Here is a 26,378-nt window from a genome sequence, read left to right as displayed (position 1 = left end):
GTCTTATTTCTTATAGTTTATATAAGTGATATGGGTCAATCAATTGTTACGTATGCAAACTTCAATACTTTCTTGAAAAATTGCTTACAGCACCTTTAATATTTTAATCTTAACAGGCTGGCACTATTCGGCGACTCTCTCAAAAAAAAAATTAAAAAAAAATTGTGGTTAGGCATGCACAGAGCATCTTCTTTCTCACAATAAAGAACCTCCGTAGTTTGTTCTTCCGAAGTTCGTTCTTCCGAAGTGATCTGGGAACAAGGTCAGTGCTGCAAAGAGCTTGTAAAGCCTGCCCTGGCTCATTTAAAGTGACCAGCGCAATGAATGATAAATGTCAGTAATAATCAAAACAGTTTAAAACGGGCTTCTCTAGAAATGTAAATATTGCACATAATATGAAAGATTGTGTTCAAGCATATAGCTGACTTGTGCACTTCATGCTATTCTTTCTTCTTGCTCATGTTGTAGATAACAGACCAACAAAAAATTCATTAAAATAAAGATACAAATTATATCAAATGAGTTTCAAAAAGATATATTTTCCAAGAAAGATACAAGTGTATGTTTTTGTTCCTGCCCGTGAATAGATGATTTCTTTTGTTCTGTGGGAAATAAGGGTTTCTTTAATGCTCCACTGTAATTGGGTCACAAACCCCTGTCATTTGTTTGCTACATTTTTAATTTGTCATTATGTTAAAGATTGTCATAAGCATCTGATTTTTCCTCATTCTAATGTGCTTTCATTTTCTCCTAACTTGCTGCGGGAGTTTTAAAATCCCAACGGATCTGGTTACAGTGCACACAAACCTTAAACGTGCACACACTACAAGATACTATTAAGATTGTGCCTGATGGAGCACATAACCTGATTGCAGAATAACTCTGCTTTTTAATGATAGGCTAGCTAACAAATATTTGACCAACTGCCAGAGCGAACAGCCTGCAGAATGAAAAAAAAAATGCTGCTTGAAAGAGCACGTCCAAACAAATGTCTAATATTATTATGAATAACTATAATAAAAACTACTACTACTACTATTATTATTATTATTATTATGGATCAGAGAGAAGACAAAGGCAGATTAACAGAGAATGGATATTTAATGATACTTTAAACAATTTTGAGGTTGTTCAGAAAAGAAATATCACCAATACCAAAAAAAAAAAAAAAAAAAAAAAAAAAAAAAAAACAGAACTTAACTTCGGGTTGTAACTGAAACAAGATGATGCCAGTGGAGGTAAACACCGTACAGGATTCACAGGACAAAATAACAGACAGGATAACAAACTGGTGAGCAGGCAGGCAGGCTACATAATCAGGTAAATGCTGTCACACTGTAGAGAAATGAGTCTGGGTAATAACAAATAAATCAGACCATAAATGAGTGATTGTTCCAGGCTTACAGGGTTATGTAGTGTGAGCGATGATGAGCAACAGGTGAAGGTGATTGGTGATTGGTCTGGTGATTGGGGCTGTGTGGGTGCAGCGAATGAATCTGATAGTCCAGAAGGATTCCTGACAATTATTATTATAAGCTAATATCATAATACTGGAATGTGCCATGCTTTGACTGGCTATTTATTTCAAAAGAAAAATTGTTAGTTGTTGCACTGCATAGCATATAGTGAGGAAAAATATAATTTACAATGCAACGAAACCCTGGTCTGCAGTAACAGTACAGTCTCTCCCTCGGAATTTTATTTTCTATATTTTAATTTTCTAAACCTTACATTTTAATATTTAAGCATTTTGTTTCATTGGCTACACATCTGGGTTATAACAACGACACACACAGAATAAAGTGTGGCTAATAAAAAAAAAGATGGTTTAAGCATATAATAATTTAGCTTATTAATTTATTCATTTGTTAAAACCAACACAATTCCCACCAGCTTTTCATTTTAGGCTTTCAGGATGTTGTCACAGCCATGAACAGAATAGGCTCGTTTGACTTGGCCAAAATCTGCGCAGAATCGATCACCGGTGATCACCGCAAGATGCATGCCGGTTAGAAATGTGTCCGCCTTGCCTTCGCCTCGCTCTGATGTCACGCTGACGTGCGCCAAAAAACTCTCGCGATCGCGAGGCAGGTACCTCGGATAGAGCAGTCGGCCGCAGTTGCTCTCAAAAGACTGCGTTACCAAAAGCATGATGGGAAACGACTGGCTGACGACACAGCTTAATGCTGATTGGATGAGACTGACACATTACACTTTATTATCTTGTTTTACTAAGGTTTATACCTGGATTTGTTGAATACCTTTTTTTGTATTTTCGTTGATAATTTTAAAAAAAGTCATAAAGAGCATTACATATGGTTATTTATTTAGATTTACACACAAACAAAAACAAAACACATCTTTGTAAAACATAACGTGACCTATCCAATATAACTAAATGTTACTAATAAATCATTAATGTGTGTGTGCTGTATTTTATTTCTCTCTCAGTTTTAAGTCCTGTTTGTTGTCATTTTCACTTTTTGTATGTTTGTGTGAATTTTGTATTGTATTTTTTATGCAGCATTATTCCATCAAAGTCAATCCAATATATACATATATTCAGAAATACAAAGATAATCAGACTGTTTTGTCATTATGCCTTATCTTTGTGTGGTTTCATATGAGAACTGAAAAGGGTGTAGTAAACAAGACACACACACATATATGTATATATATGTATGTGAAGTCAAAAGTCATGTTTATTAGACCAAGAATATTTTGATAGTTTTTCCTACAGTCTAATAGTTTTTATTCTGGAGAAAGTCTTGGGCTGTTTATTTTAGTCTGGCTGGAGTAAAAGCAGTTTATATAGACCTAATAAGCTTGTCAATATAATTAACCCCCTAAGAATTTATTTGTCAAACAAACATTTGTCATGACCCGTCACTCAAAAGCATCTATGGCTACTTCATTTATAATGTAGCCAAATTAGGTTTCTTGAAAGTTTTCTTGCTGTATAAGCTGTTTATTTTGTTATTCTTTTAACGTTTGTTGAATATACAGAATTATATTTTTAATACACCCTTTTAGTTAATGAGCTGTTCATCTTCTGTAATTCTGACCATCTTTTTGTAAAAACAGTGATATTTCTATTGCATCCACTCCCACATTAAAAAATACTATAGTAATAGGCTCGTTTGAGGTGCGCCTCGCCTTGACTGCATTGTAAACGAGAGCAGGCGTGCGCAGTAAGAGGAGGGCTCAAAAATTACATCAGAAGTCGGACACCTGCTGAATCTCGCTGTTTAGCCACCTGGAAACAATAGGTTACTGTCGTAACCCCGGTTCTCTGAAACATCGAGTGGAGAGATCCACCTATGGGAAGGCATCCGTGCCTGACCTCTGCAGAAGCATCCAATTGCACCAAGTCTGGCTTGACAGACAGAAGCGCGTGCCCAATGGCAGGTAAAGAACCGCCCCTTTACCTGTGCGCATAAATCATTCTGCACGCGCTGCTATTCCTCAGTGAGCATATTCGCTTCTCGTGCAGCAAGCGGGGCAAACTTGGTGGATCTCTCCACTCGATGTTTCAGAGAACCGGGGTTACGACAGTAACCTATTGTTCTCTTTCATCATCTCGTGTTCGAGATCCACCTATGGGAGATATGGACAGCTCCCCGGTTGCCCAATACACTCACAGCGAGGCCCACCAAGCCAGCGGACGGTCTCCTGAAAGGCGGTGCATGACACGTCACAAAGCATGTGGTAACATGCGTTTAAGGATATATATATAAGGATATATATATATATATATATATATATATATATATATATATATATATATATATATATATATATATATATATGTGTATATATATATATACAATATATGTATTTGTACATATGAAATGTATATAATTTGTGTCAGGTGAGGGTATGATAACACTGGGGACAAATTTAAGCCAAGTTAGACCAACTAGGCTCAAAAAGTTGTAAAAAGCATACGGCACAGGGCTACGAAGAGCCCACACCTAAGACAGAATGAGCTACCGGAGTCTGAGTAACATCAAGACGGTAGTATCTGACAAATGTATGTGGAGAGGCCCAGCTTGCAGCGGCACAAATGTCCTGCAAGGAAACCCCTCTAAATAGAGCCCAAGAAGCAGCCATGCCTCTAGTGGAATGTGCTCTGAGGCCCCCTGGAGGCCGCACTCCCTTAGATTCATATGCCAGAGAGATGGCTTCCACAAGCCAATGAGAGAGGCGTTGTTTAGAAATGGGATTCCCCCTGTTTGGGGGGGCCCAAGAAATGAAGAGTTGGTCACTTCTTCTAAAAGAGCTGGTCCTGTTGATATAGGCCCGCAGAGCTCGAACAGGACATAAAGCATTAAGCCTCTGATCCTCCGTGGAGGAGAATGGAGGAGGGTGAAAAGCGGAAAGCTCTACCCCCTCACAAGAAAAATTAGGGAAGCATTTTGGCATAAAGGCCGGGTTAGGCCTGAGAGAAACTTTTTCTCCACTGAGGGAGAATTTAATGCACGAGGGGTGAACAGAGAGTGCATGTAGATCACTGACACGTTTAGCTGAAGCCAAGGCCAGCAGCAGAGCTGTCTTGAAAGACAGATGCTTCAGAGAAATAGCCTCTAGGGTCTCAAAAGGATGGTGAGTCAAAGCATCCAGCACCATGGAGAGGTCCCACTCAGGAACAACTCTTCTAGTGACTGGAAGGGAACGACGGGCACCCTTCATAAATCTACGAACAAGAGGGTGTTGCCCAGCCGTGCTGCCATCAAACCCTACATGACATGCAGTGATGGCTGCTAGATAGACCTTGATTGTAGAAAATGATTTTCCACAGTCCATAAGGCCTTGCAGAAAGCCCAAAATATCAGCGACTGAGCACTGATATGAAATCAGTCTGCGCTCCTCACACCATTCCTCAAACACGCGCCACTTGCAGTCATAAAGGGACCGTGTGGAGGAGGCTCTAGCGTTCTGAATAGTTGCAATAACACGTGGAGAAAGCCCCAGTGTATTTAGGTTTGCCCTTTCACGGGCCAAGCCCAGAGAGCCACCCTGTCTGGACGAGGGTGGTAGATTTCCCCATTCGCTTGGGACAGAAGGTCCGTACGTAATGGGAGGGGCCATGGCTGTGCATGCAGAAGAGGGATTATCTCTGCCAGCCATGGAGCCCTGGGCCACCTCGGTGCTATCAGAATCAGTCTCAAGCCTTGTTCCTTCACCCTGAATAGGGTTGGGGTTATTAGGCAAAGAGGAGGGAACGCATAGAGCAGCACATTGGGCCATGGATGAGCCAGTGCGTCCACGCCGAGGGGGGCATCCTCGTCCTGTAGCGAGAAGAACATAGGACAATGGGCGTTTTCGCGCGAGGCGAAGAGATCGACGTCTGCCTGGCCGAATCTCTTCCAAAGCAGGCCCACTATTTGAGGATGGAGACGCCACTCCCCGTAGAGTGGGTTCCCCCTTGACAAAAGGTCTGCACCCCTGTTCAGAACGCCTGGGACATGGGTTGCCCGTAACGACAGAAAATGTTGCCTGCTCCATACTAAAAGCTGGTGAGCTAAGGCGTGGAGCTTGGAGGATCGCATCCCCCCTTGGCGGTTGATATGTGCTACAGCTGTAGTGTTGTCGCACCGCACTAGCACATGATGCCCCTGCAGGCGGGGCAGAAAATGTTTTAGAGCTTTCCACACAGTGAGAAGCTCCAAATAATTTATGTGGGCTGAGTGAAGTGTGTGGGACCACACGCCGTTCACTATCCTGCCCTCCTGTGTGGCGCCCCACCCTGTCAGCGAGGCATCTGTCGTTACCACTTTGCGCATCATGACAGCCCCGAGGGGGCTCCCATGAGCGTAAAACTCTGCGTTCCTCCAGTGGCGCAGCACTGTTGTGCACGAGCGCGAGACTGTGACATACAGGGAGAGATCCCATAACGGGCTGAGATGAAGAGATAAAACCCACTTCATGAACGCCCTCATTCTCAAAAGGCCTAGTGGCAGGACATGAATAGACGAGGCCATGAGACCTTGTAGTCTGAGACATGTACGATACTGTACCCTTGCTCCTTCCCTGAATTGTGAGAGACAATTCAGAAGAGAGAGAATGCGCTCTTGCGACAGGCGCGCGCGCATCGTAATTGAATTCAGCTCCAGTCCCAGAAAAGTCACATTTTGGGATGGAGTGAAACTGCTTTTGCTCACATTCACCCGGAAACCGAGTGCTTTGATGTGAGTGAGCACACGGAAAGTATTTTGAATTACTTTCTCTCGCGAATCGGCTATGATCAGCCAATCGTCTATGTATGTCAGGATCTTGAGACCAGCTGTTCTCAGCGGCGCAAGCCCTGCCTCCGCACACAGACAGAACGTCCTCGGGCTTAGTGAGAGCCCGAACGGAAGAACTGTGAACTCGTAGCAAACGCCCTGGTAAGCGAAACGGAGAAATTTCATGTGCGGAGGATAGATGCTTATGTGGAAGAAAGCATCTTTCAGATCGATCGATGTGAACCAATCGTTCTGATTTACTGAGCGTAAGAGAGAACCGTGTGTTAACATTCTGAAGCTGTATTTCCTCAAATGTTTGTTCAACACTCTGAGATCCAAAATAGGACGAAGAGAGCCGTCTTTCTTTGGAACTAGGAAATAACGAGAGTAAAACCCCTGCCCGATCAGGTGCGGGGGTACCACTCGAACCGCCCCCTTCTGCAGGAGAGAGGAGATTTCGTCTTTCAGAATGTGAGCAGAGCTCTCTTCTGTTTGAGAAGAGAGAACTCCGTTGAAACGCGGGGGTCTTTTGGCAAACTGAAGCCTGTATCCCCTGGTTATTGTGTGAATTACCCATTCGGGTGCTGACACAGACTGCCAGGCTGTTACCTGATTCGCAAGTGACCCCACACACACCGGAGAACTGCTTACTGCAAATTCGGCCGGTTTGTTCATTTCTGGTGCAATGGCGCCCTGTAGTGGACAAACTAGGGGTGACATGCAGGGGTTCACAGAAATGTGTTCTTTTGGGAACGAATTCATTTGATTCGTTTGTTTTGAGGTGTATTTTGTGTGTTTTGTGTTTGGGAACACATGGGCCGAAGCCTTTATTTGAGTGAGGGGAACAAAGTTTGAACGGTGTGGTGACACTGCTTGAACACTTTTCCTCACAACAGACCCCTTGAACCTGGGGCGAGAACACACAACGTCCACTGAACACATGGGGTGGACGACCTCCTTTTGAGCTATTCTCCGTCTTTTGGACAGAAGCTCTGGGGCAGGAAAATAGTCTGTAGGGCTTGTGGCCCGTGAACACAGACTCGGCGCCCCCATTGGCTGAACATCAGGCCGGCCGCTTGCGTTTCGGATCCGAGGGGGTTTGGGCAGGGGGTTTTCCCGCGGCAGCGGGCGTTGTTCTTCCCCAAGGTTTTGCGGGAGGATGGTTGCCCTGTCGCGGAGGGGGTCTGGTGCGAGGTTTATCCTTGCCCTGATGAAAATTCCACCCTGTGGCAGGGGGAATAGGGGCGCGCGCTGGGGGCACCTGGCGTGGAGCCGCTTTCCTAGGAAGACATAATTTGAAGGCTTCATCCTCCTTCTTTTTGTCGTCGCAGCGTTGTTGCATTAATGCAACAGCGGGGCCAAAGAGAGCCTGTCCGGGCTCTACTGGGGCGCCCGCAATCCGCCTCTTTTCACTGTCAGGGAGGCCCGACAGATTCAACCAGAGCACGCGCTCTCCTACCACCGAAAGCGCCATGGAACGCCCGCAGGCTTGGACGGCCTGACGTGCGTTACGGAGAACGAGGTCGTTAACTGTGAGAATCTCCTTCCACAGTGATGGGGAAGGGGTTCCCTTGTCCAGTTGCTGTCCCAAGTCATCCAACAGCTCCGCCTGGTAAGCGGAGAGGAGCGAGGAGACATTAAGAGCCCTCACAGTTACGGCCGAGGACTTATAGGCGGCCTGGTGAACAGAGGCAGAAAAGCGGTCCATTTTGTTTGGCAGGACCGGTTTCGGGGGGGCGAGTAGCCCGCCCTGAATGGGGCTGAGGTGTCGAGCGATTGATGGCTCGATAACGGGTGGGTCACCCATGCCGATCGATGCCATATCCTTTACCTCCAGACCCGCGAGACCTTGTTTAAGGTTGAGCGGGTCGCCCCAGTAGTGCTTCATGTGCTTCGCACACGCTGGGAGGACGGGAAAAAGTTGTTTCCTCGGGCCTGGTGGAGGCCCCAGCAACTTCCCATCATAAATGTCCCTCTCCTGGTCGGTGGCACTCTGTGGAGCTGGCCATTCGATGTTGAGGCGAGCGGCCGCTCGCTCACACACATCTAGGAGGATGGACTGGGGTACGGTCGCGGGAGTGTGAATCTGGGGAGCGCCAGAGGGCGGGATGGCCTCCTCGTCCTCTGAAACGCCCAGAAGACCCGCGTCGTCATCGTCGCCAGAACCGGCCGGTTCATCAGCGAACGGCGGAACACCCGCGAAGATGTCCTCTTCGGGGAACGCAGGATTGGGCTGGTCAGCCCAGTCGAGAGACATAGCGCCCCGGGAGTCCCCCGGCTGCGCGCTGTCGTCACCATGTCCCCCATCCGAATCGGAAAATTCAACACATTGAGTCGCTGCAACTTTCATACGACGCCGCAGAAGCTTTTTCGGTAATTTCAGACAATGGCTGCAATTCTCCGGGGTTTCCAACGCTTCTTGAGCGTGCTTGAGGCCCAAGCAGACAACACAGAAGGGGTGTGGGTCCTTTGCAGCAATAAGCGCGCCACACGCGGCCGGGCAGGCCCGTGATGAGTGCTCGGGAGAAGCGGCAGATTTAGAAAGTGACATATCCGAGGCGGGCAGCCGTGGACAGGGACAGGTGTAAGAGGAGCGTGGGCAGCTCGGGATGCGAAAACCACAACTAACCTGGTCGGATAACAGACTGTCACGTCTGGTGGAGGCTGATCGAAAGATATGTCCTCCTGAAGACACGTAAATGAGCAGCAGTAATCCAACCGAGCTGTAGAGTTGCAGAGTCAGCGAGAAGCGAATGTTAACTGAGGAATAGCAGCGCGTGCAGAATGATTTATGCGCACAGGTAAAGGGGTGGTTCTTTACCTGCCATTGGGCACGCGCTTCTGTCTGTCAAGCCAGACTTGGTGCAATTGGATGCTTCTGCAGAGGTCAGGCACGGATGCCTTCCCATAGGTGGATCTCTCCACTCGATGTTTCAGAGAACCGGGGTTACGACAGTAACCTATTGTTTCCAGGTGGCTAAACAGCGAGATTCAGCAGGTGTCCGACTTCTGATGTAATTTTTGAGCCCTCCTCTTACTGCGCACGCCTGCTCTCGTTTACAATGCAGTCAAGGCGAGGCGCACCTCAAACGAGCCTATTACTATAGTATTTTTTAATGTGGGAGTGGATGCAATAGAAATATCACTGTTTTTACAAAAAGATGGTCAGAATTACAGAAGATGAACAGCTCATTAACTAAAAGGGTGTATTAAAAATATAATTCTGTATATTCAACAAACGTTAAAAGAATAAAAAAATAAACAGCTTATACAGCAAGAAAGCTTTCAAGAAACCTATTTTGGCTACATTATAAATGAAGTAGCCATAGCAAGATGCTTTTGAGTGACAAGTCATGACAAATGTTTGATTGACAAATAAATTCTTAGGGGGTTAATTATATTGACATGCTTATTAGGTCTATATAAACTGCTTTTACTCCAGCCAGACTAAAATAAATAGCCCAAGACTTTCTCCAGAATAAAAACTATTAGACTGTAGGAAAAACTGTGGAAATGTTCTTGGTCTATTAAACATGACTTTTGACTCCACATACATATACATATACATATACATATGTGTGTGTGTGTGTGTGTGTGTGTGTGTGTGTCTTGTTTACTACACCCTTTTCACTTCTCATATGAAACCACACAAAGATGAGGCATAATGACAAAACAGTCTGATTATCTTTGTATTTCTGAATATAGGCCTATGTATATATTGGATTGTCTTTAATGGAATAATGCTGCATAAAAATTACAATGCAAAATTCACACAAACATACAAAAAGTGAAAATGACAACAAACAGGACTTAAGACTGAGAGAGAAATAGAATACAGCACATGCACATCCTAATGATTTATTAATAACATTTAGTTATATTGGATAGGTCACGTTATGTTTTACAAAGATGTGTTTTGTTTTTGTTTGCGTGTAAATCTAAATAAATAACCATATGTAATGCTCTTTATGACTTTTTTTTTTAATTATCAACGAAAATACAAAAAAGGTATTCAACAAATCCAGGTATAAACCTTAGTAAAACAAGATAATAAAGTGTAATGTGTCGGTCTCATCCAATCAGCATTAAGCTGTGTCGTCAGCCAGTCGTTTCCCATCATGCTTTTAGTGAGCGCAGTCTTTTGAGAGCAACTGCGGCCGACTGCACTATCCGAGGTACCCGCCTCGAGATCGCGAGAGTTTTTTGGCGCACGTCAGCGTGACATCAGAGCGAGGCGAAGGCAAGGCGGACACATTTCTAACCGGAGACAGCCGGCCAAGATGGCTACCTGATCAGACGTGTTTGTTCGAGCTCCTGCACCATAAGTATTTAGATAGTATAAAAGAACTTTTAACTTGTCGTACATAGTGTTTATCGTTTTATGTAGTTGTTAATTCTACGTTTTTCCCGGAATCGCGTTGTCATGGGGCGTAAACGTGGTCACTCAGGTAATTCTTCGGCTGATGCTAAGACGGCTAACGTTAGCGTTAGCTTTAACGCATGCTCACCGGCCACTACGGGCCATGATTATGTTGTTTCCTGCATGAGCGAAGATGATGCCTTCTGTTTAGCTGAAGAAGAGTTTCCTGCGCTGCCTGTCACTCCGTGTAAATTAGGGATGGGAAGATTAACCGATATGTATCGATACGCGGTCATGCGCGTGCACGATGCGAGTGCATCGGTAGAGCAGCAGAGGATGAATGAAATTTTGGAAGCAAATCGAGATGCATCGGTTTTTGCGAGATGCATCGGTTTTTCCAAGATACAGCTTATATTTTTAATATAGAATGTATTTTTTATTTATTAACAAGTGTTGTCAACCTGTTTTTGGCGCATAATTTAATCGACCTACTTAAAGTAAGCCTTAGCAACGGATTTGCGGATGTGTACACTTACACTACAACTGTATCAGGTGTGCGGATGAAGCTAGTGGTGTGCCCTCAGAAAGCGCGAGAAGCAAAACAAACATTTTATTCCCCACTGAGTTTTAAATCTAAAGTATGGCAACATTATGGATTTAAGGATGGACGACATGACAGGACAGATGCAATTTGCAAAAGTGTGCCGCGCATCTGTAAAATACACGGGCAGTACGACTAATCTGAAATCTCACTTGAAGCGGCGCCACTGTGTTGTTGTGAAAGCTCCATCTTCCAGTGGACCTCTATTCTGCCGCCCTATGCGCGGATATAACTGAGGACGCGCGTGTGTCGCGGACCTCTATTCTTCCGCCCTATGCGCGGATATAACTGAGGACAAGCGGGCGCTGATGGAGGTGTCGCGGACATAACTGAGGATGCGGGTGGTAAGGGGGGGTGTTGCGGACGCCGCCCTCTCTATACTGCCGCCCTAGGCGGCCGCCTAGGTCGCCTCTATGGACGTGCCGGCCCTGTTCATCTGCAAAGATATTCAGCCTAGTGTCACGGAGAACGAAGGTTTTGAACACCTCCTTCTGTTAATTTTTATTTAATTATAATAATAATAATATTAATAATAATAATGATAAAAATAATGGGTGTCACGGTGGCACAGTGGGTAGTTTGACTACCTCACAGCAAGAAGATTGCTGGTTTGTTATATTTTTATTAGCCTGTTGTTTACAGTGACAGTGATGTTTCAAAGCAGCATAACACTGCTAGTTCACGACCTTAAGTTTTGAATATTCAGTGGCAAAATATATCTTTGTAAAACTTGTTTTCATAGTTGAAAAGTTAAATCACAATTCTTGTTGTGCAATGCTAAACCTTTATGTTGAAAGAGTGCAAATATATATATTTTAATATATATTGCACTTATACATTCTGTTTATCTTGAAAATACTTAAATAATATGTGCTATATGTTCTAAAATGGCCCTCTACTGTAAACTGACACTCTGGCTCTGAGAGAAAAGCCAGTTTGTAAAAAAAGTCTTGGTTTTGCTTGGTTAATAAATAATCAATCAAACTCATTCAATGGCACAGCATCCTCTTTCACATAATCTCATAAACTTGATCTAATTAGTTAGTGCTGAATTATCGCATTGTATCGTGATATGGGTGTAAATCGTATCGTGTCGCATCGCAATATGTCACAAATGTATCGCAAATATATCGGATCGTATTCTTTGTATCGAGATGCGTATCGGATCGGCATTATAGCTTAGATGCCCAACCCTAGTGTAAATCACCAGTCATAAAGAAAAGAGCAAGTGATGACACTCGAGTTGATATATCGTCACAGTTGTCAGACATAACTCAGTTAATCAACAGCCGATCAGACGGAATAGAGAAAAAGATCTCGGATATGTCTATTGAACTGAAAGCTGTCGTTGAGAAAGTTACTAATCTTGAGAAACGCATGGATGATGTCGAACAGCCTGTGGCTCATATGCAGCGAAGGATAGATGATATGGAAACTTATTTAAGAAGACGTAATTTGAGGATAGCTGGAATTCCTGAATCTGTGCAAGACATTCGGCTTGAAGTGGTCAAAATCTGCCAAAATGTTCTTCCAAGTGCAAAGGATAAGCTCTCAGATGTTATTGATGTGGTCCATCGTCTCGGGAAGATGCAGCAAGGTGGTCCCAAGGAGCGTCCCAGGGTGACCATTATGCAGTTTTCTGTTCGTTCGTACAGAGATGCTATCTGGAAAGCCGCGAAGAATTCTTCATATTTGAAAGAGAGTGATCTGCGTTTCATGGAAGATTTCTCAGCGGGAGACCGTGAAAGGAGAAAAAAGTTGTGGCCCGAGGTTCAAAAAGCACGTGCGGATGGGAAGACGGCCTTTGTTGTCGGAGGCAGAGCTTACATTCAAGGACAGGGAGAAATTATCCTGCATACATAAAGTGCCTTCAGACTTTTAGCATTTTGACTTTGACTTTTATTGTGCACTTTTCAAACATTGACATGGAATTGTTGCATACAATTTAGAGTCTGCCTCTTATTATATATATTTTATTTGTTATAAAAAAAAAGTTCTTTTTGCAAATTTTTGTCGTTTAAGATGGTGCTGCTCTTTTGAGGGTTTTTTATTTTGAGACCTTTTTTGGAGAATATATTTTCATAATTACAAAAGTTATCTGAGCCAACACAACTTTCCTTAAACAGGTTAATTGTTCCATTGTTTGTGTGTTCTTTAAATGTCTTTATCTGTGGTGTCCTTAAACGCCAGGGGTTTAAGAGATGCTGTTAAACGCAAGGCCTTATTTTTGTTTTCTAGGCAATTTAGTTCTGATTTTGTGTTTTTTCAAGAGTCTCATTCAGAAGTTACTGATGTTAATTTTTGGAAATCGCAGTGGGGTAGCGAGATATGGTTCTCACATGGTACAAACCACTCTGCTGGAGTATCCAGTTTAAAAAACAATTTTGCAGGTGATGTGTTGCACACTTACTGTGATGAAAGCGGGCATTTTATTTTGTTACTTTTAAAGTGTTATAATGTGAACCTTATTCTTGTTAATTACTATGGGTATAATTCTAAAGCTGAAAATGATCAATTACTATTTATTTTAGAAGATAAGCTTACTTCTTGGCAGTCAAAATTCCCAAATGCATATTTAGTGATTGGTGGTGATTTTAATACTGTCCTAAATGAATCTCTTGATAGATGGCCACCTGGTCGCTCGTCAAATTCAAATACAACTCTGAAAGCTTTTATGGATAGGTTAGAGCTTATAGATATTTGGAGGATTCAAAATGTAAATAATAGAACTTATACATGGAGCAATAAAAATTCTTCTAGACTTTCAAGAATTGACTTTTGGTTAGTCTCCAGAAACCTTGATAAAGATAATATTTATATTGATATCTCAACAACGCCACTAACAGATCATAAGGCTGTTTCCATTAAAATCTTATTTTCTTCTGATTCTAAACTTAACAAGGGCTGCTCTTATTGGAAAATGAACAGTTCTTTACTTGAACATAATGAGGTTAAAGTAGAGCTAGAAAGGCTTATAGGTCTTTATTGGAATAAAGCTAAACAGGAAAGCTCATCTCATTTGGTATTAATTGGGAACTGTTAAAATATGAAATTGAAAAATTCTTCAGAAAATTTAGTGCTAATTTGGCTAAAACTAAGCGTCTTGAGGAAACTAATATTGTTAGCGAAATTTCATCTATTACCGGGATCCTGCCTGAAAATCTCTCTGATAACCAGAAGGAACACTTAATTGATTTGCAATTCAAGTTGGATAATTTATACAAATTAAAAGCAGAAGGGGCTTTTATAAGGTCAAGGCAAAGGTGGCTTGAATATGGTGAACAAATGTCTTCTTATTTTTTCAAGCTTGAAAAAAATAGGTCAAAACATAACTCTATTTGTCAATTAAAAATTGGAGAGCTTGTTTCTGAAAATCCCAAAGAAATTTCCCAACATTGTTATAAGTTTTATTCCAATTTGTATAAATCAAAATTTAATCTAGTTGATCTGGATACCTTTACAACATTTCTTGGTGATATTAATTCTATTAGTAATGATGAAAAAACTGTGTGTGACTCACCAATTACTATTAGTGAGGTTAAGGAAGCAATTTTGCATTTAAAAGGTAACAAGTCACCTGGTAGTGATGGGATAACAGCCGAATTCTATAAACTATATTCTGATTTAGTATCTCCGTTCCTTCTCCAAGTGTTTATAGAAGGTTTAAACTGTTCTGAGCTCCCTGTTAGTATGAAACAAGGTGTCATTTGTTTGATACCTAAACCTAAAAAGGATACACTTCTTTTAGATAACTGGAGACCCATCAGTTTACTTAATAACGATTATAAATTGTTTGCCCTTATTTTTTCAAAGCGTTTTAAGTTGGTTTTACACTCCATTATTGATGAAAATCAGTCAGGTTTTATGAAAAATCGTCACATTTTTAATAACATTAGACTTGTTTTTGACCTAATTGATTATTCAGATTTTATTCAAGATGATAGTTTAATTTTGTTTTTGGATTTCTTTAAAGCTTTTGACACCACTGAGCATCCTTTCATCTATTTTTGTTTAGAAAAATTCGGTTTTGGACCCTACTTTTGTAATGCAATGAGTACAATGTATGCTGGGGGAAATAGCTCAGTGAAATTAGGACATGGAACTACACAGAGATTTCTATTAGAAAGAGGAATTCGGCAGGGCTGTCCAGCCTCTGTATACTTATTTCTTATAGTAGGCCAAGTCTTCTGTCACTTTATTAAGGCAAGTAAACTAGATGGAATTCAAATTGCTGGACGAAATATTTTAATTAGTCAGTTAGCGGACGATACAGCCTTATTTTTAAAAGACTCAAACCAGGTTCATCAGGCTATCAAATCCATTCAGTTGTTCTCTAAAGCCTCGGGTTTGCACCTTAACCTTAAAAAATGTGAAATATTAGCTTTAAAAAACTCTCCCCTATTATCTGTAGAAGGTATACCAGTTAAAGAAGCCGTTAACTATTTAGGTGTTGTCATTTCAAAAAAAGAACAAGACAGAGTTTCCTTAAACTTTAACCCTGTTTTCGAAAGGATAAAAAGTAAATTCAATCTTTGGTTATTAAGGGATTTGTCCTTAAGGGGCAGAGTTCTTCTTTCAAAAGCAGAAGGAATTTCTAGATTAACCTATTTTGCTTCAACCTTATATCTAGATAATAAAACAGTCAAGTCTATTGATACGATTTTATTTAATTTCTTATGGAAGAATCGTGTACACTACATGCGCAAATCGGTTGTTTTAAATTCCCTTAAAAATGGGGGTCTTGACTTTTTGGATTTCTCTTCTCTAAATAATACTCTTAAAATTAATTGGTTAAAGTTTTGTCTGAATAAACCTTCTTTCTGGAATTTTATTCCCAATTTTATTTTTGACCAACTTGGAGGTCTTTCCTTTTTATTATTATGCGATTATAAAATTGAGAAATTACCAGTGAAGCTCTCTGCTTTTCATGCTCAAGCCTTGTTGGCGTGGAAACTGATCTACAAGCACAATTTTTCACCACAATGTTATTTTATTTGGAACAATAGATGTATTTTGTATAAATGCAAGAGTATCTTTTTGGAGAGGTGGTTTGAAAAGGGTATTGTTTTAGTTTGTCAATTATTTAACACTCAAGGGTATCTTATGACATATGACGAGTTTCTTGTACATTTTAACTTTCCTGTAACTCCCAAGGAATTTTCTCTTGTTTTCTCTGCAATTAATTCTAATATTGTTTCCTTATTTAGAGGTGTAACTTGGATTAATAAGCCCATAATCAAACTAGTTGATACAGTGTGTGGTAAAATTTGTTTCTCACAGTCTAAAAATAACAAATCTATTCGCTCTCTATTTGTAAATCAAGTTGTATCTAAACCTTGCTCTATTACCTATTGGAATAATTTTGTAAGAATTCCTAAATGGGAAAGTATTTGGTCATTGCCTCACAAATGTTTGGTTACAAATAAGATAAAAGAAATATCTTTTAAACTAATTCATAAATTCTATCCGGTTAAACATTTCCTAAGTAAATTTAAAAAGGATATTGATATAAATTGCTCTTTTTGTTCTTTGCATTTGGAAACTGTACCCCACCTTTTCTGGCACTGTGGTTATGTTAAAAAGCTCTGGTATGATGCTTCTGTTTTTATAAAGAAAAGGGTACTCTTTAACTTTAATTTGCATTATGAAACTGTAATTTTTGGGTATTTTAATTATGATAATTTGAATAATGAAGCTTTTGTTATTAACCTTTTGATTTTGCTAATTAACTTTCATATTCATAAGTGTAAATTTTCCAACAAAAAACCTTGTTTTACTGTGTTTTATAAGGAACTGAAAAATTACTTTTGCACTATTCAGCATAGTGCTAATCGAAAGGCCATTAAAACTGTCCAACTGTGCTCTAGTTTCAAAATATTTGATTAATGTAAAGGTCCTGCTTGATTATATTTGTAAGAATTTTTAGTTAAGTATCTATACTCTTATTTTTATGTTTGTTTTATTTTATTTTATGTATTGATGTTATCATTTACTTTCTATCACCCTGGCATTGTTTTGTTTGCTGTATTGTCATGTATATGTTGTTTAAAGCATAATAAAAAAAAAAAAAAAAAAAAAAAAAAACATTTCTAACCGGCATGCATCTTGCGGTGATCACCGGTGATCGATTCTGCGCAGATTTTGGCCAAGTCAAACGAGCCTAATGTATACTGTAGTGCTTTTGAACCATGTTATAAAATAGCCTATTTAAATTTTATATTTCTGGTATCACAACAACTATAAACACAACACAATACTGAATAAACATGTTCAAAAATGCTATAATATTTACTATAAATCACCATAGTATTTTTTCATGAGGTCATTCGTCTGCGATAAAAAACGCGAACGAGATCTCCGCCACTGGTGACGTTTCCAGGTGGCTTAACAGCGAGATTCGGCAAGTGTCGACTTCTGATGTCATTTTTGAGCCCTCCTCTTACTGCGCACGCCTGCTCTCGTTTACAATGCAGTCAAGGCGAGGCGCACCTCAAACGAGCCTAATAACTGGGTTTATTAATAGCCTTATTGTTATTATTTGACCAACTGCCTATAGGCACAACCTCAAAATGGTTTCTGGCAGTTATAAAAAAAATAAATAAACAAACGCATGCACTCAAGGTGTGCTGCAATTGTCTTTCATATATAAAATAAAAGTTTGTATGTTAGAGAGAAATAGAATTGCGGCTCATCGCGTGCATTTACTTAATTTTATAACAGCCAGTAAGAGATATGCAAACTCGGACATAATGACACCTATTTTAAGGTTTTGCTTATAGTGGCAGGTAATATTACCATAATAATAATAATAATAATATTTTATTATTATTATTATTATTAGCAGGTTGTTGTTATTCTGTTCATTGTTGTGCCAAGGTCCTGTAAGCCTAAAAAGAACAGCTGGGGAGAATTGTGTCACTTTTAACAAATAAATAAATATATATAAGCTAATTTATAATAAGCTTAAATGATAGTTTTTTATAAAATAGTGTAAGTATAAAAAAAATTTAGTCCCATACCCAAAACTGAAACGAGTAAGCTATAGGCTATAAGATTTTTTTTTTCAGAGAGAGATAACTGCAGGGCCAGGGTTTTGCATTGTGAATTATATTTTTCAATACTATAGCTAACAATTTTGCTTTTGAACTACATAGCCAGTCAAAGCACAGTATAATAAGTAAAACTGGCCACAATTTAGTTTGGATGCGATAAATTGGAAGAAAATATATACATTAAATACAAAGGCTGGTTATTTTACTGGTGATAAGGCACACTACAGTGTAACCTTACATTTTACTCATTATTTTAATTGATAATTTGTTAATTAATACTGGGCGAGGCAGTGGCGCAGTAGGTAGTGCTGTCGCCTCACAGCAAGGTTGCTGGTTCGAACCTCGGCTCAGTTGGTGTTTCTGTGTGGAGTTTGCATGTTCTCCCTGCCTTCGCGTGGGTTTCCTCCGGGTGCTCTGGTTTCCCCCACACTCCAAACACATGCGGTACAGGTGAATTGGGTAGGCTAAATTGTCCGTAGTGTATGAGTGTGTATGTGAATGTGTGTATGGATGTTTCGCAAAGATGGGTTGTGGCTGGAAGGGCATCCGCTGCATAAAAACTTGCTGGATAAGTTGGCGGTTCATTCTGCTGTGGCGACCCCGGATTAATAAAGGGACTAAGCCGACAAGAAAATGAATGAATAATTAATACTTAAATGTAAAAATGATATTGAATCTACTTAGAAAGATTTTTTATTTACTTTAAAAAATGTCTGGTGCAAAGTTTAATAGCTGTTAGTTGTGAAAGTTATTGATGTACTCTGGCTCCTTTAAGGGAGGTGCACCGGAAAGTAGGAGAGAGGAAAAAGAAGGAAGTGGAGAAAAGTTCGGCAGATGCAATGCTGTAGTAATGCTGTTTGTGAATGTTATGTTGATGCTCCAGATTAAAGACAAAGAAATGAATTATCACCCTGGTAACCCGCGTTTAATTATGATACCCACGTTGGAGAGACTGGTTTTTAAACAGCCAGAAACATGGGTTACAACAGATTTTCAACAAAAATATTATAAGGAAACCTATTTGACAACAACAGATCCTATAAATGTTATAACAAATGCCCTTAATTACCTAGCCTAGTTGACAGCAAGCATCAAATGTTTATTGAGTTTGTGTCTGTTATCTTTCTTTATGAAGCATTAAACAGAAGGGCTGACGAGGTGCATTTATTTAGCCTGTAACCTACCCTATAGATTTTTTTTTTTTTTTTTTTTTTTTTTTTGCATAGAATGTTCTTAAAATTTCATTAAAATGTATATTTATAGTTTTTATTTAAAATATAAATATATAAAAGGCGTGTATTTTATAAAAGTGTATTTTGTTTATGGACTATGTGCGTCTCGCTGGCGCATCTGTGACCAAGACAGAATGTGTTTGTTTCAATAGAGATATTACTTTTTGAAAAAAAGTGGATTGTAACAAATTTAGAACAAATATAATAAATGTAAAAGAAATTAAAGGGAACAAGAGAGAGAAAAGACGAAGAAAAAAATAAAAAATTAAGGGCACATAAAGATAAAATAAATTATTGCAGAATTTTAAATAAAGCACATATTTTAGAAGTTTTAATAGCTTTCTTATTGTGAGAGTCTGTGATGTTTTTTTAAATAAAGAGCTAGTTCTCGTTTAAAAAATAAAAATTTAGGCTTACCATGAGTATATTTGCATTTGTGTATAAAAAACTTTCCAATAAATAAAATGAGGTTTATGCAAAAAGTTGCATTAAGGAATTCTTTTCCTTTAATATAAAGCCCCAAAATAACATGACGATAGCTTAAAGAAAAATCACCACAAACCTTTTGGACAATTAAAGAGTTTACATCGGACCAAAAAGATTTAACAGAGGGACACTCCCAAAACAAGTGAGCAACAGATTCAGAAGAGGTTTCACAGAAAGTTTTAAATGTTTTATTGGAGGTAGTCTACTTTATTTAGCCTAAAATAAGCACTGTACTGTCGACAAGAGCGAATTAAAATGTTAAAGTTAGTACATATGTGTTACTTTGATATTTCACAGTAATGTAAACTAATATTAATTTTAATGGTTTCAGGAGTGACAAAATTACCCCTACAACAGAAGAGAAGAGCCAAGATGAAGGGAGCTATTCACAGAGCTGGAGGAAACGCAGGTAAAACTATAATTAACTGTTAAATAGATTAATGTGCATTTGAATAAGAAATCCCTACATTATCATGCATCTGATACATGTCTTGATTGCAGTTATTTTAAAGTTTTGACATCTAAACATAAGTGAGTGGTTTTAAAAAATTGTTTACATTGCTTTTCTCAAAGCTGAATTTACAGCATCAGTGCTCCAGTCCAAAATGTAATATTGTATTTATAATTTGCTGCTGATCAAGCAAGATTTTTTTATTTTTATCATGTTTTGTTATTTCAGGATTCATTGATGAATAGAAAGTTTAAATTGAAAAGTATTTGAATTAGAAATCTTAACTCTCTTCTGATCAGTTTTATGCACCCTTGTTTAATACAAGTATCCATTTCTTAAAATGTGTTAGTAATATATACATTTTTTATTACTTTTTTCTAGATTTTGGATCGTCCTCCACTCACTCTACCACTTTGTTTTTCCTTGTCAGACTTCATTTAAGGTAAGTAATTTTATAGTGTCACTTAAAAGTGTTCCCAATGATTACTTTTATTAATGTTAATATTAATATCAACTGCATCAAACAAATTAGCCTATTAGAATGATTTCTGAAGGATCATCTGACACTGGAGTAATGATGCTAACAAATCAGCTTTGACCTCACATTAATAAAATACATGGTCACATTTTATTTTGATGGTCTGTTTGTTGAATTTAAGCTGCATTGCATCTACATGCCAACTAATTCTTATTAGATTATAAGTAGACTGTTAGGGTTGCGGTTAGGGTTGGTGTAAGTTGACATGTACTTGGTAAGTTTCTTATAGTCAGTTATATGTCTGTTAAAGGAGCAGAATCAACAGATTTTAAGCAGACAGTCTATTAATACTCAAATGGACCATCAAAATAAAGTGTTACCAAATATATTTTAAAATGCATTGACATTAAAAATCATTATTTTAATCTGTAAAAATATTTCAGTGCTACTTTTAAACTGTAAATTAATGTTATCGATCAAATCAATGCAGTCTTGATGTCCAATAAAAAGACAATAAAAAATACAAACATTAATGTCAATAATGATCTAGTTACTGATGATGGACAAAAATGATGACTGATGATTCTGTTATTTCAGGATAAGAAAGAAGCCTGCTACAAGAGAGACAGCGGAAGGGAGCCTCAAAGACATTTTTATTTGGATCTGCTAATCCTGAGGGGGCAGACGAAAGAACCTGCATTTTCCTTCAGCTTAATATCAGAGGTCACCACAACGTAAGGAACTGGATATTACTTTGGCATATGTTTTACACAGCGGATGGCCTTCCAGCTGCAACCCAGCACTGTGAAACACCCGTACACTCTCGTATTCACAGACACTTCTACACTATGTTCAAGTTCACCTATAGCACAAGTGTTTGGACTGTGGTGGAAACCCACACCAAAACAGGGAGAACATGTAAACTCCACACAGAAATGCCAGCGGACCCAGTCGGGACTCATACCAGCAACCTTTTTGCTGTGAGGTGACAGTCTGCCACTGTGCTGCCCCAGTGTAGTTGTTAATAACCTCCAGATGTTTTAGTTAGGGACCGAGCACCGAAACGGTGCGTAGGCCCTATTGGAATTGCTCCGTTTTTTATTATTATTATTATTATTCCGCCCCCTATCGGGGCACTTTTGAGGGTCTAAACATGCCCGAAAACTCATGAAAATTTGCACACACACCAAACGCGGTGTAAATAGCAGGTTGATATGGGTCTCGGAAGTGGGCGTGGCAAAATGACTCGACAGCGCCACCTAGAAAAATTAAACGGACGAGCCCCCGATCTACGAATCACGCACATGCACGAAAATTGGCACACACCTCAAACATGCCAAACCACACAAAAAAGTCTCTTGGAGCCATATCTCAAACCCAACAGGAAGTCGGATATTTTTAACTTCCTGCGGCGAAAAAGTGGCGTTTTTGCTATTTCCAGGCGTTGTACTTTAACGAACTCCTCCTAGGGATTTTATCCGATCGACACCAAAATTGGGTTTTGTCATCTAAAGGCCTTGACGATGTTAAATTGCGAAGCTTTTGAGTTTTCGTCGATGGGCGTGTCCGTGGCGCCCTCGCAAACTTTGATGATTCGCCACAAAACAGGAAGTCGTTATAACTCAGGCATGCATTATCAGATCTGCCTCAAAATTCACACGTTTGATAAGCGTCCTGACCTGAACACGTTTACATGCCAATATCCAGATATAGTTATAGCGCCACCTGCTGGCCACAGGAAATGACATGATTTACGGAGTAATAAACTCCTCCCACAAATTTTTTCGTATCAGCACCAAAATTGGTTGGTGTTATCTGAAAGCTCTAGCGATGATATATTGTGAAGATCTAGAGTTTTGGCAGAGGGGCGTGTCCGTGGCGGTATGACAAACCTCAACGCTTCGCCATGGAACAGGAAGTCCTTATAACTCAACCACACAATGTCCGATCTGCCTGAAACTTCACATGGTTGATAAACGTCATCTCTTGAACACATCCACATAACAATATTGAAGTGGGCGTGGCAAAATGACTCGACAGCGCCACCTAGAAAAATTAAACGGACGAGCCCCCGAGCTACGAATCACGCACATGCACGAAAATTGGCACACACCTTAAACATGCCAAAACATACGAAAAAGTCTCTTGGAGCTATATCTCAAACCTAACAGGAAGTCAGATATTATTAACTTCCTGCGGCAAATAAGTGGCGTTTTTGCCATTTCCAGGCGTTGTATCTTAACGAACTCCTCCTAGGGATTTTATCCGATCGACACCAAAATTGGGTTTCGTCATCTAAAGGCCTTGGCGATGTTAAATTGCGAAGCTTTAAAGTTTTTGTCGATGGGCGTGTCCGTGGCGGCCTCGCAAACTTTGATGATTCGCCACAAAACCGGAAGTCATTATATCTCAGGCATGCATTATCCAATCTGCCTCAAAATTCACATGTTTAATAAGAGTCCATACCAGAACATGTTTACATGCCAATATCCAGATACAGTTATAGCGCCACCTGCTGGCCACAGGAAATTACATGATTTACAGGGTTACAAACTCCTCCCACAAATTTTATCGTATCAGCACCAAAACTGGGTGGTGTTATCTGAAAGTTCTAGCGATGATATATTGTAAAGATCTAGAGTTTTCACAGAGGGGCGTGTCCATGGCGGCATGACAAACCTCAACGCTTCGCCATGGAACAGGAAGTCCTTATAACTCAACCACACAATGTCCGACCTGCCTGAAACTTCACATGGTTGATATAAGTCCTCTCCTGAACACATCCACATAACAATATTGAGTCTGTCATAGCGCCACCTGCTGGCAGATAGTAGTTTGGCTTACAAATCAGCCACACAATGTCTGAACTGCTTGAAACTTCACATGGTTGATTAAATTCCTCTCCTGAACACATTTACATGCCAATATTGAGTCTGTCATAGCGCCGCCTGCTGGCAGAAGGTAGTTTGGCTTATAACTCAGCCCCACAATGTCTGATCAGCCTGAAACTTCACATGGTTTAGTAAAATCCTCTCCTGAAGACATCTACATGCCAATATTGAGACACAGTCATAGCGCCACCTGCTGACAGGAGGAAGTTTGGCATAAATCTGTGATTTTCTCTGGTTCTTTTCATATATCGGCTTAAGTTATTATCGTTCGCTGTTCTTTGTCATCCGGAGTTCACCGGCGGCGGTGAGCCCGGGTGCGAGGTCCCTATCATCGCTGCTTGCAGCTTTAATTTGATTTTGTAATAATAATGCACGTTTACATTTATTGTAATATGCATGTTAATATTTATTCACAATGTCATTTATTTTTATGTTATTTATAATAACGTTAAATGTCATAAGAATGTTATAATTTATTATAATATTATAATAAATAATTATAATAATGTTAAAATATAAATAATACAAATTTATTTATAATGTTTTTAATAGTTTATTTTTATAATGAGAAGTCTCAAAGTTTGTCTTTATTATAGAAAACTCATTGTTAAATGGCTACCACTTTACAATAAGGTTGTATGTATTAGTTAATGTATTTACTAACATATTAAACAATACATTTATACAGTATTTATTCATCTTTGCTAATGTTGGTGAATGGTAAAAAGTTGTTAATTGTTTATTCATGTTAACTCGCAATGTATTAACTAATGTTAACAAGCATGACTGATTTTATTAATGCATTAGTAAATGCTGTACATAAATTATGCTGTACAGGTATTGTTTATATTAGTTCATATTTAAACCATTAACATTACTTATAAAACTACTGTACAATGTAACTGTTGTATGTATGTTGTTATATTATATTTGTATGTATTTTATATGTAGTTTATATGTATTTTATATTTATTTTGTTATATTTGTTAACATATGTGTTTTTGAAACATTTCATTAAGTGTTTAATGTATGTTCGTTATGCAGTATTATAAATAAATGTTATAATGATTAAGTATTTTGTACTTGATTTCATTATTGGACATATTGAATACAATTGTAAAGGCTAATATAATATTTTAAAATGGCATGTGGACCGACCGTGGGCCGCCAGCAGACACTTATTTAAAACCAGCGGTGCGATGGCGGACCACCGTCGGAAAAGCGGCGGCAGCCGCTGGTGGGCCGCTGGAATAACGATGAGCAAATTGACGGTGGACCGCGGGCGGCACCCGCCGGTGGACCGCCGACTTTGCCGCCGGCGGGCCGCCAGTGGCCCGCTGGTCTTATGTTAGCTGGGTACGACCATTTAATATCATCAAATAGGTTGTTCCAATAAGAAATAGAAGAAGGATTTGAGATGATAAGGTCTAAAAATAAAGATCTGATTTTATGATTGGATTTTTTAGTGGAAAAACAAATAGAACCAACAACAGTAGAATCAGGACTAAGGGAACAAGCAGAAATCAATGAATTATTATTATTATTTCTAAAAAGCATACAGATTTCAGAGTAGATGGCCTTACAAACTATATTAAATTCTTTTTTACATATGTCAAGACTATATCTTGCAGTAAAATCAGAGTAAGTAAATAAATTACCATTACTGTCAAATAACTGCTTTACTAATATCACACCGTTACTGCACCAATTATTAAAGAATATAGATTTCCTCTTATATAAAATATTACAATTGTTCCAAATTAAAAAATTGTGTGGCGAGAAATTGTGCTTAAATAAGTTTCCAAGCCTGAAGCATTTGCTGATGAAAATTGGAAAGTTTGATAGGCAGTTTGTTAATTGAGAAATTACACATTAATAAAAAGTCAATGCCTCCTAATTGAGAAAAAATATAATTAGGAATTACATTCCAAATAGAAGATTGATTGTGGAGAAAGTCTTTAAGCCAATTTATTTTTAAGGTATTATTAAGTGAATCAAAATCTATGAAGTTTAAGCCGCCCTTATTATAGGAATTTAAAATAACTGATTTTCTAACATAGTGCGTTTTATTCTTCCAAAGAAATTTAAACAGCATTACATCAATCAATTTACAGGTCGGTTTATCTACAAATAAAGAATGAGCCGCATAGGATAACCTAGAGATGCCTTCAGCTTTTGTAAGTAAAGTCCTACCTTTTAAAGATAAATCTCTTAGTAACCAAACATTAAATTTTTTTTTAGTTTTTTCTAATATAGGGTCAAAGTTTTCCTTACATCTTAGTTTTATGTCTTTTATTATTCTAATTCCTAAATATTTTACATTCTCTTTGACAGGAATATTATAAATAGAGGTGGCAACACATTTTTTAATCGGAAGCAACTCACACTTATCAATATTAAGCTGAAGGCCAGAAGCATTAGTAAAAAACTGAAGAGACTTTAAAGCAATTGGGATCTGAGAGACATCTTTTAAAAACAACGCAGTATCATCAGCTAACTGGCTGATTATTAATTCTGTTCCAGCGACAGAAATTCCTTTAAGAGGACTTTCTTTAAGTAAACTTAAAAATTGTGTAGCAATTAAGAACAGATATGGGGAA

The 26,378-nt window shown here is 39.1% G+C and overlaps 1 protein-coding gene and 1 long non-coding RNA gene across 2 annotated transcripts; one reads left to right on the top strand and one right to left on the bottom strand.

The window, feature by feature from the left end:
- Nucleotides 1-3,881: 3,881 nt before the first annotated feature.
- LOC103911649 (uncharacterized) lies at nucleotides 3,882-5,644 on the bottom strand. The gene has a single exon (XM_009304710.4). The coding sequence runs from the start codon at nucleotides 5,506-5,508 to the stop codon at nucleotides 3,958-3,960; it is 1,551 nt and encodes a 516-aa protein (XP_009302985.3). The 5' UTR covers nucleotides 5,509-5,644; the 3' UTR covers nucleotides 3,882-3,957.
- Nucleotides 5,645-20,219: 14,575 nt separating this feature from the next.
- On the top strand, nucleotides 20,220-22,719 carry LOC103911631 (uncharacterized). The gene is made up of 3 exons (XR_662564.5): nucleotides 20,220-20,367; nucleotides 20,791-20,851; nucleotides 21,485-22,719. It is a non-coding gene; the product is annotated as an uncharacterized lncRNA (long non-coding RNA).
- The last annotated feature ends 3,659 nt before the right edge of the window (nucleotides 22,720-26,378 follow it).

Source organism: Danio rerio, chromosome 9, assembly GCF_049306965.1.
Source record: "Danio rerio strain Tuebingen ecotype United States chromosome 9, GRCz12tu, whole genome shotgun sequence".
In the NCBI taxonomy this organism is placed as follows: domain Eukaryota; kingdom Metazoa; phylum Chordata; class Actinopteri; order Cypriniformes; family Danionidae; genus Danio; species Danio rerio.
Note: the sequence above shows the minus strand (reverse complement) of the source record. Positions and strands in the feature narration are given on the sequence as shown.

What these genes read in the sequence shown, in the direction of transcription:
- LOC103911649 (XM_009304710.4), bottom strand. Translation starts at nt 5,508, where the DNA reads ATGGAGCAGGCAACATTTTCTGTCGTTACGGGCAACCCATGTCCCAGG.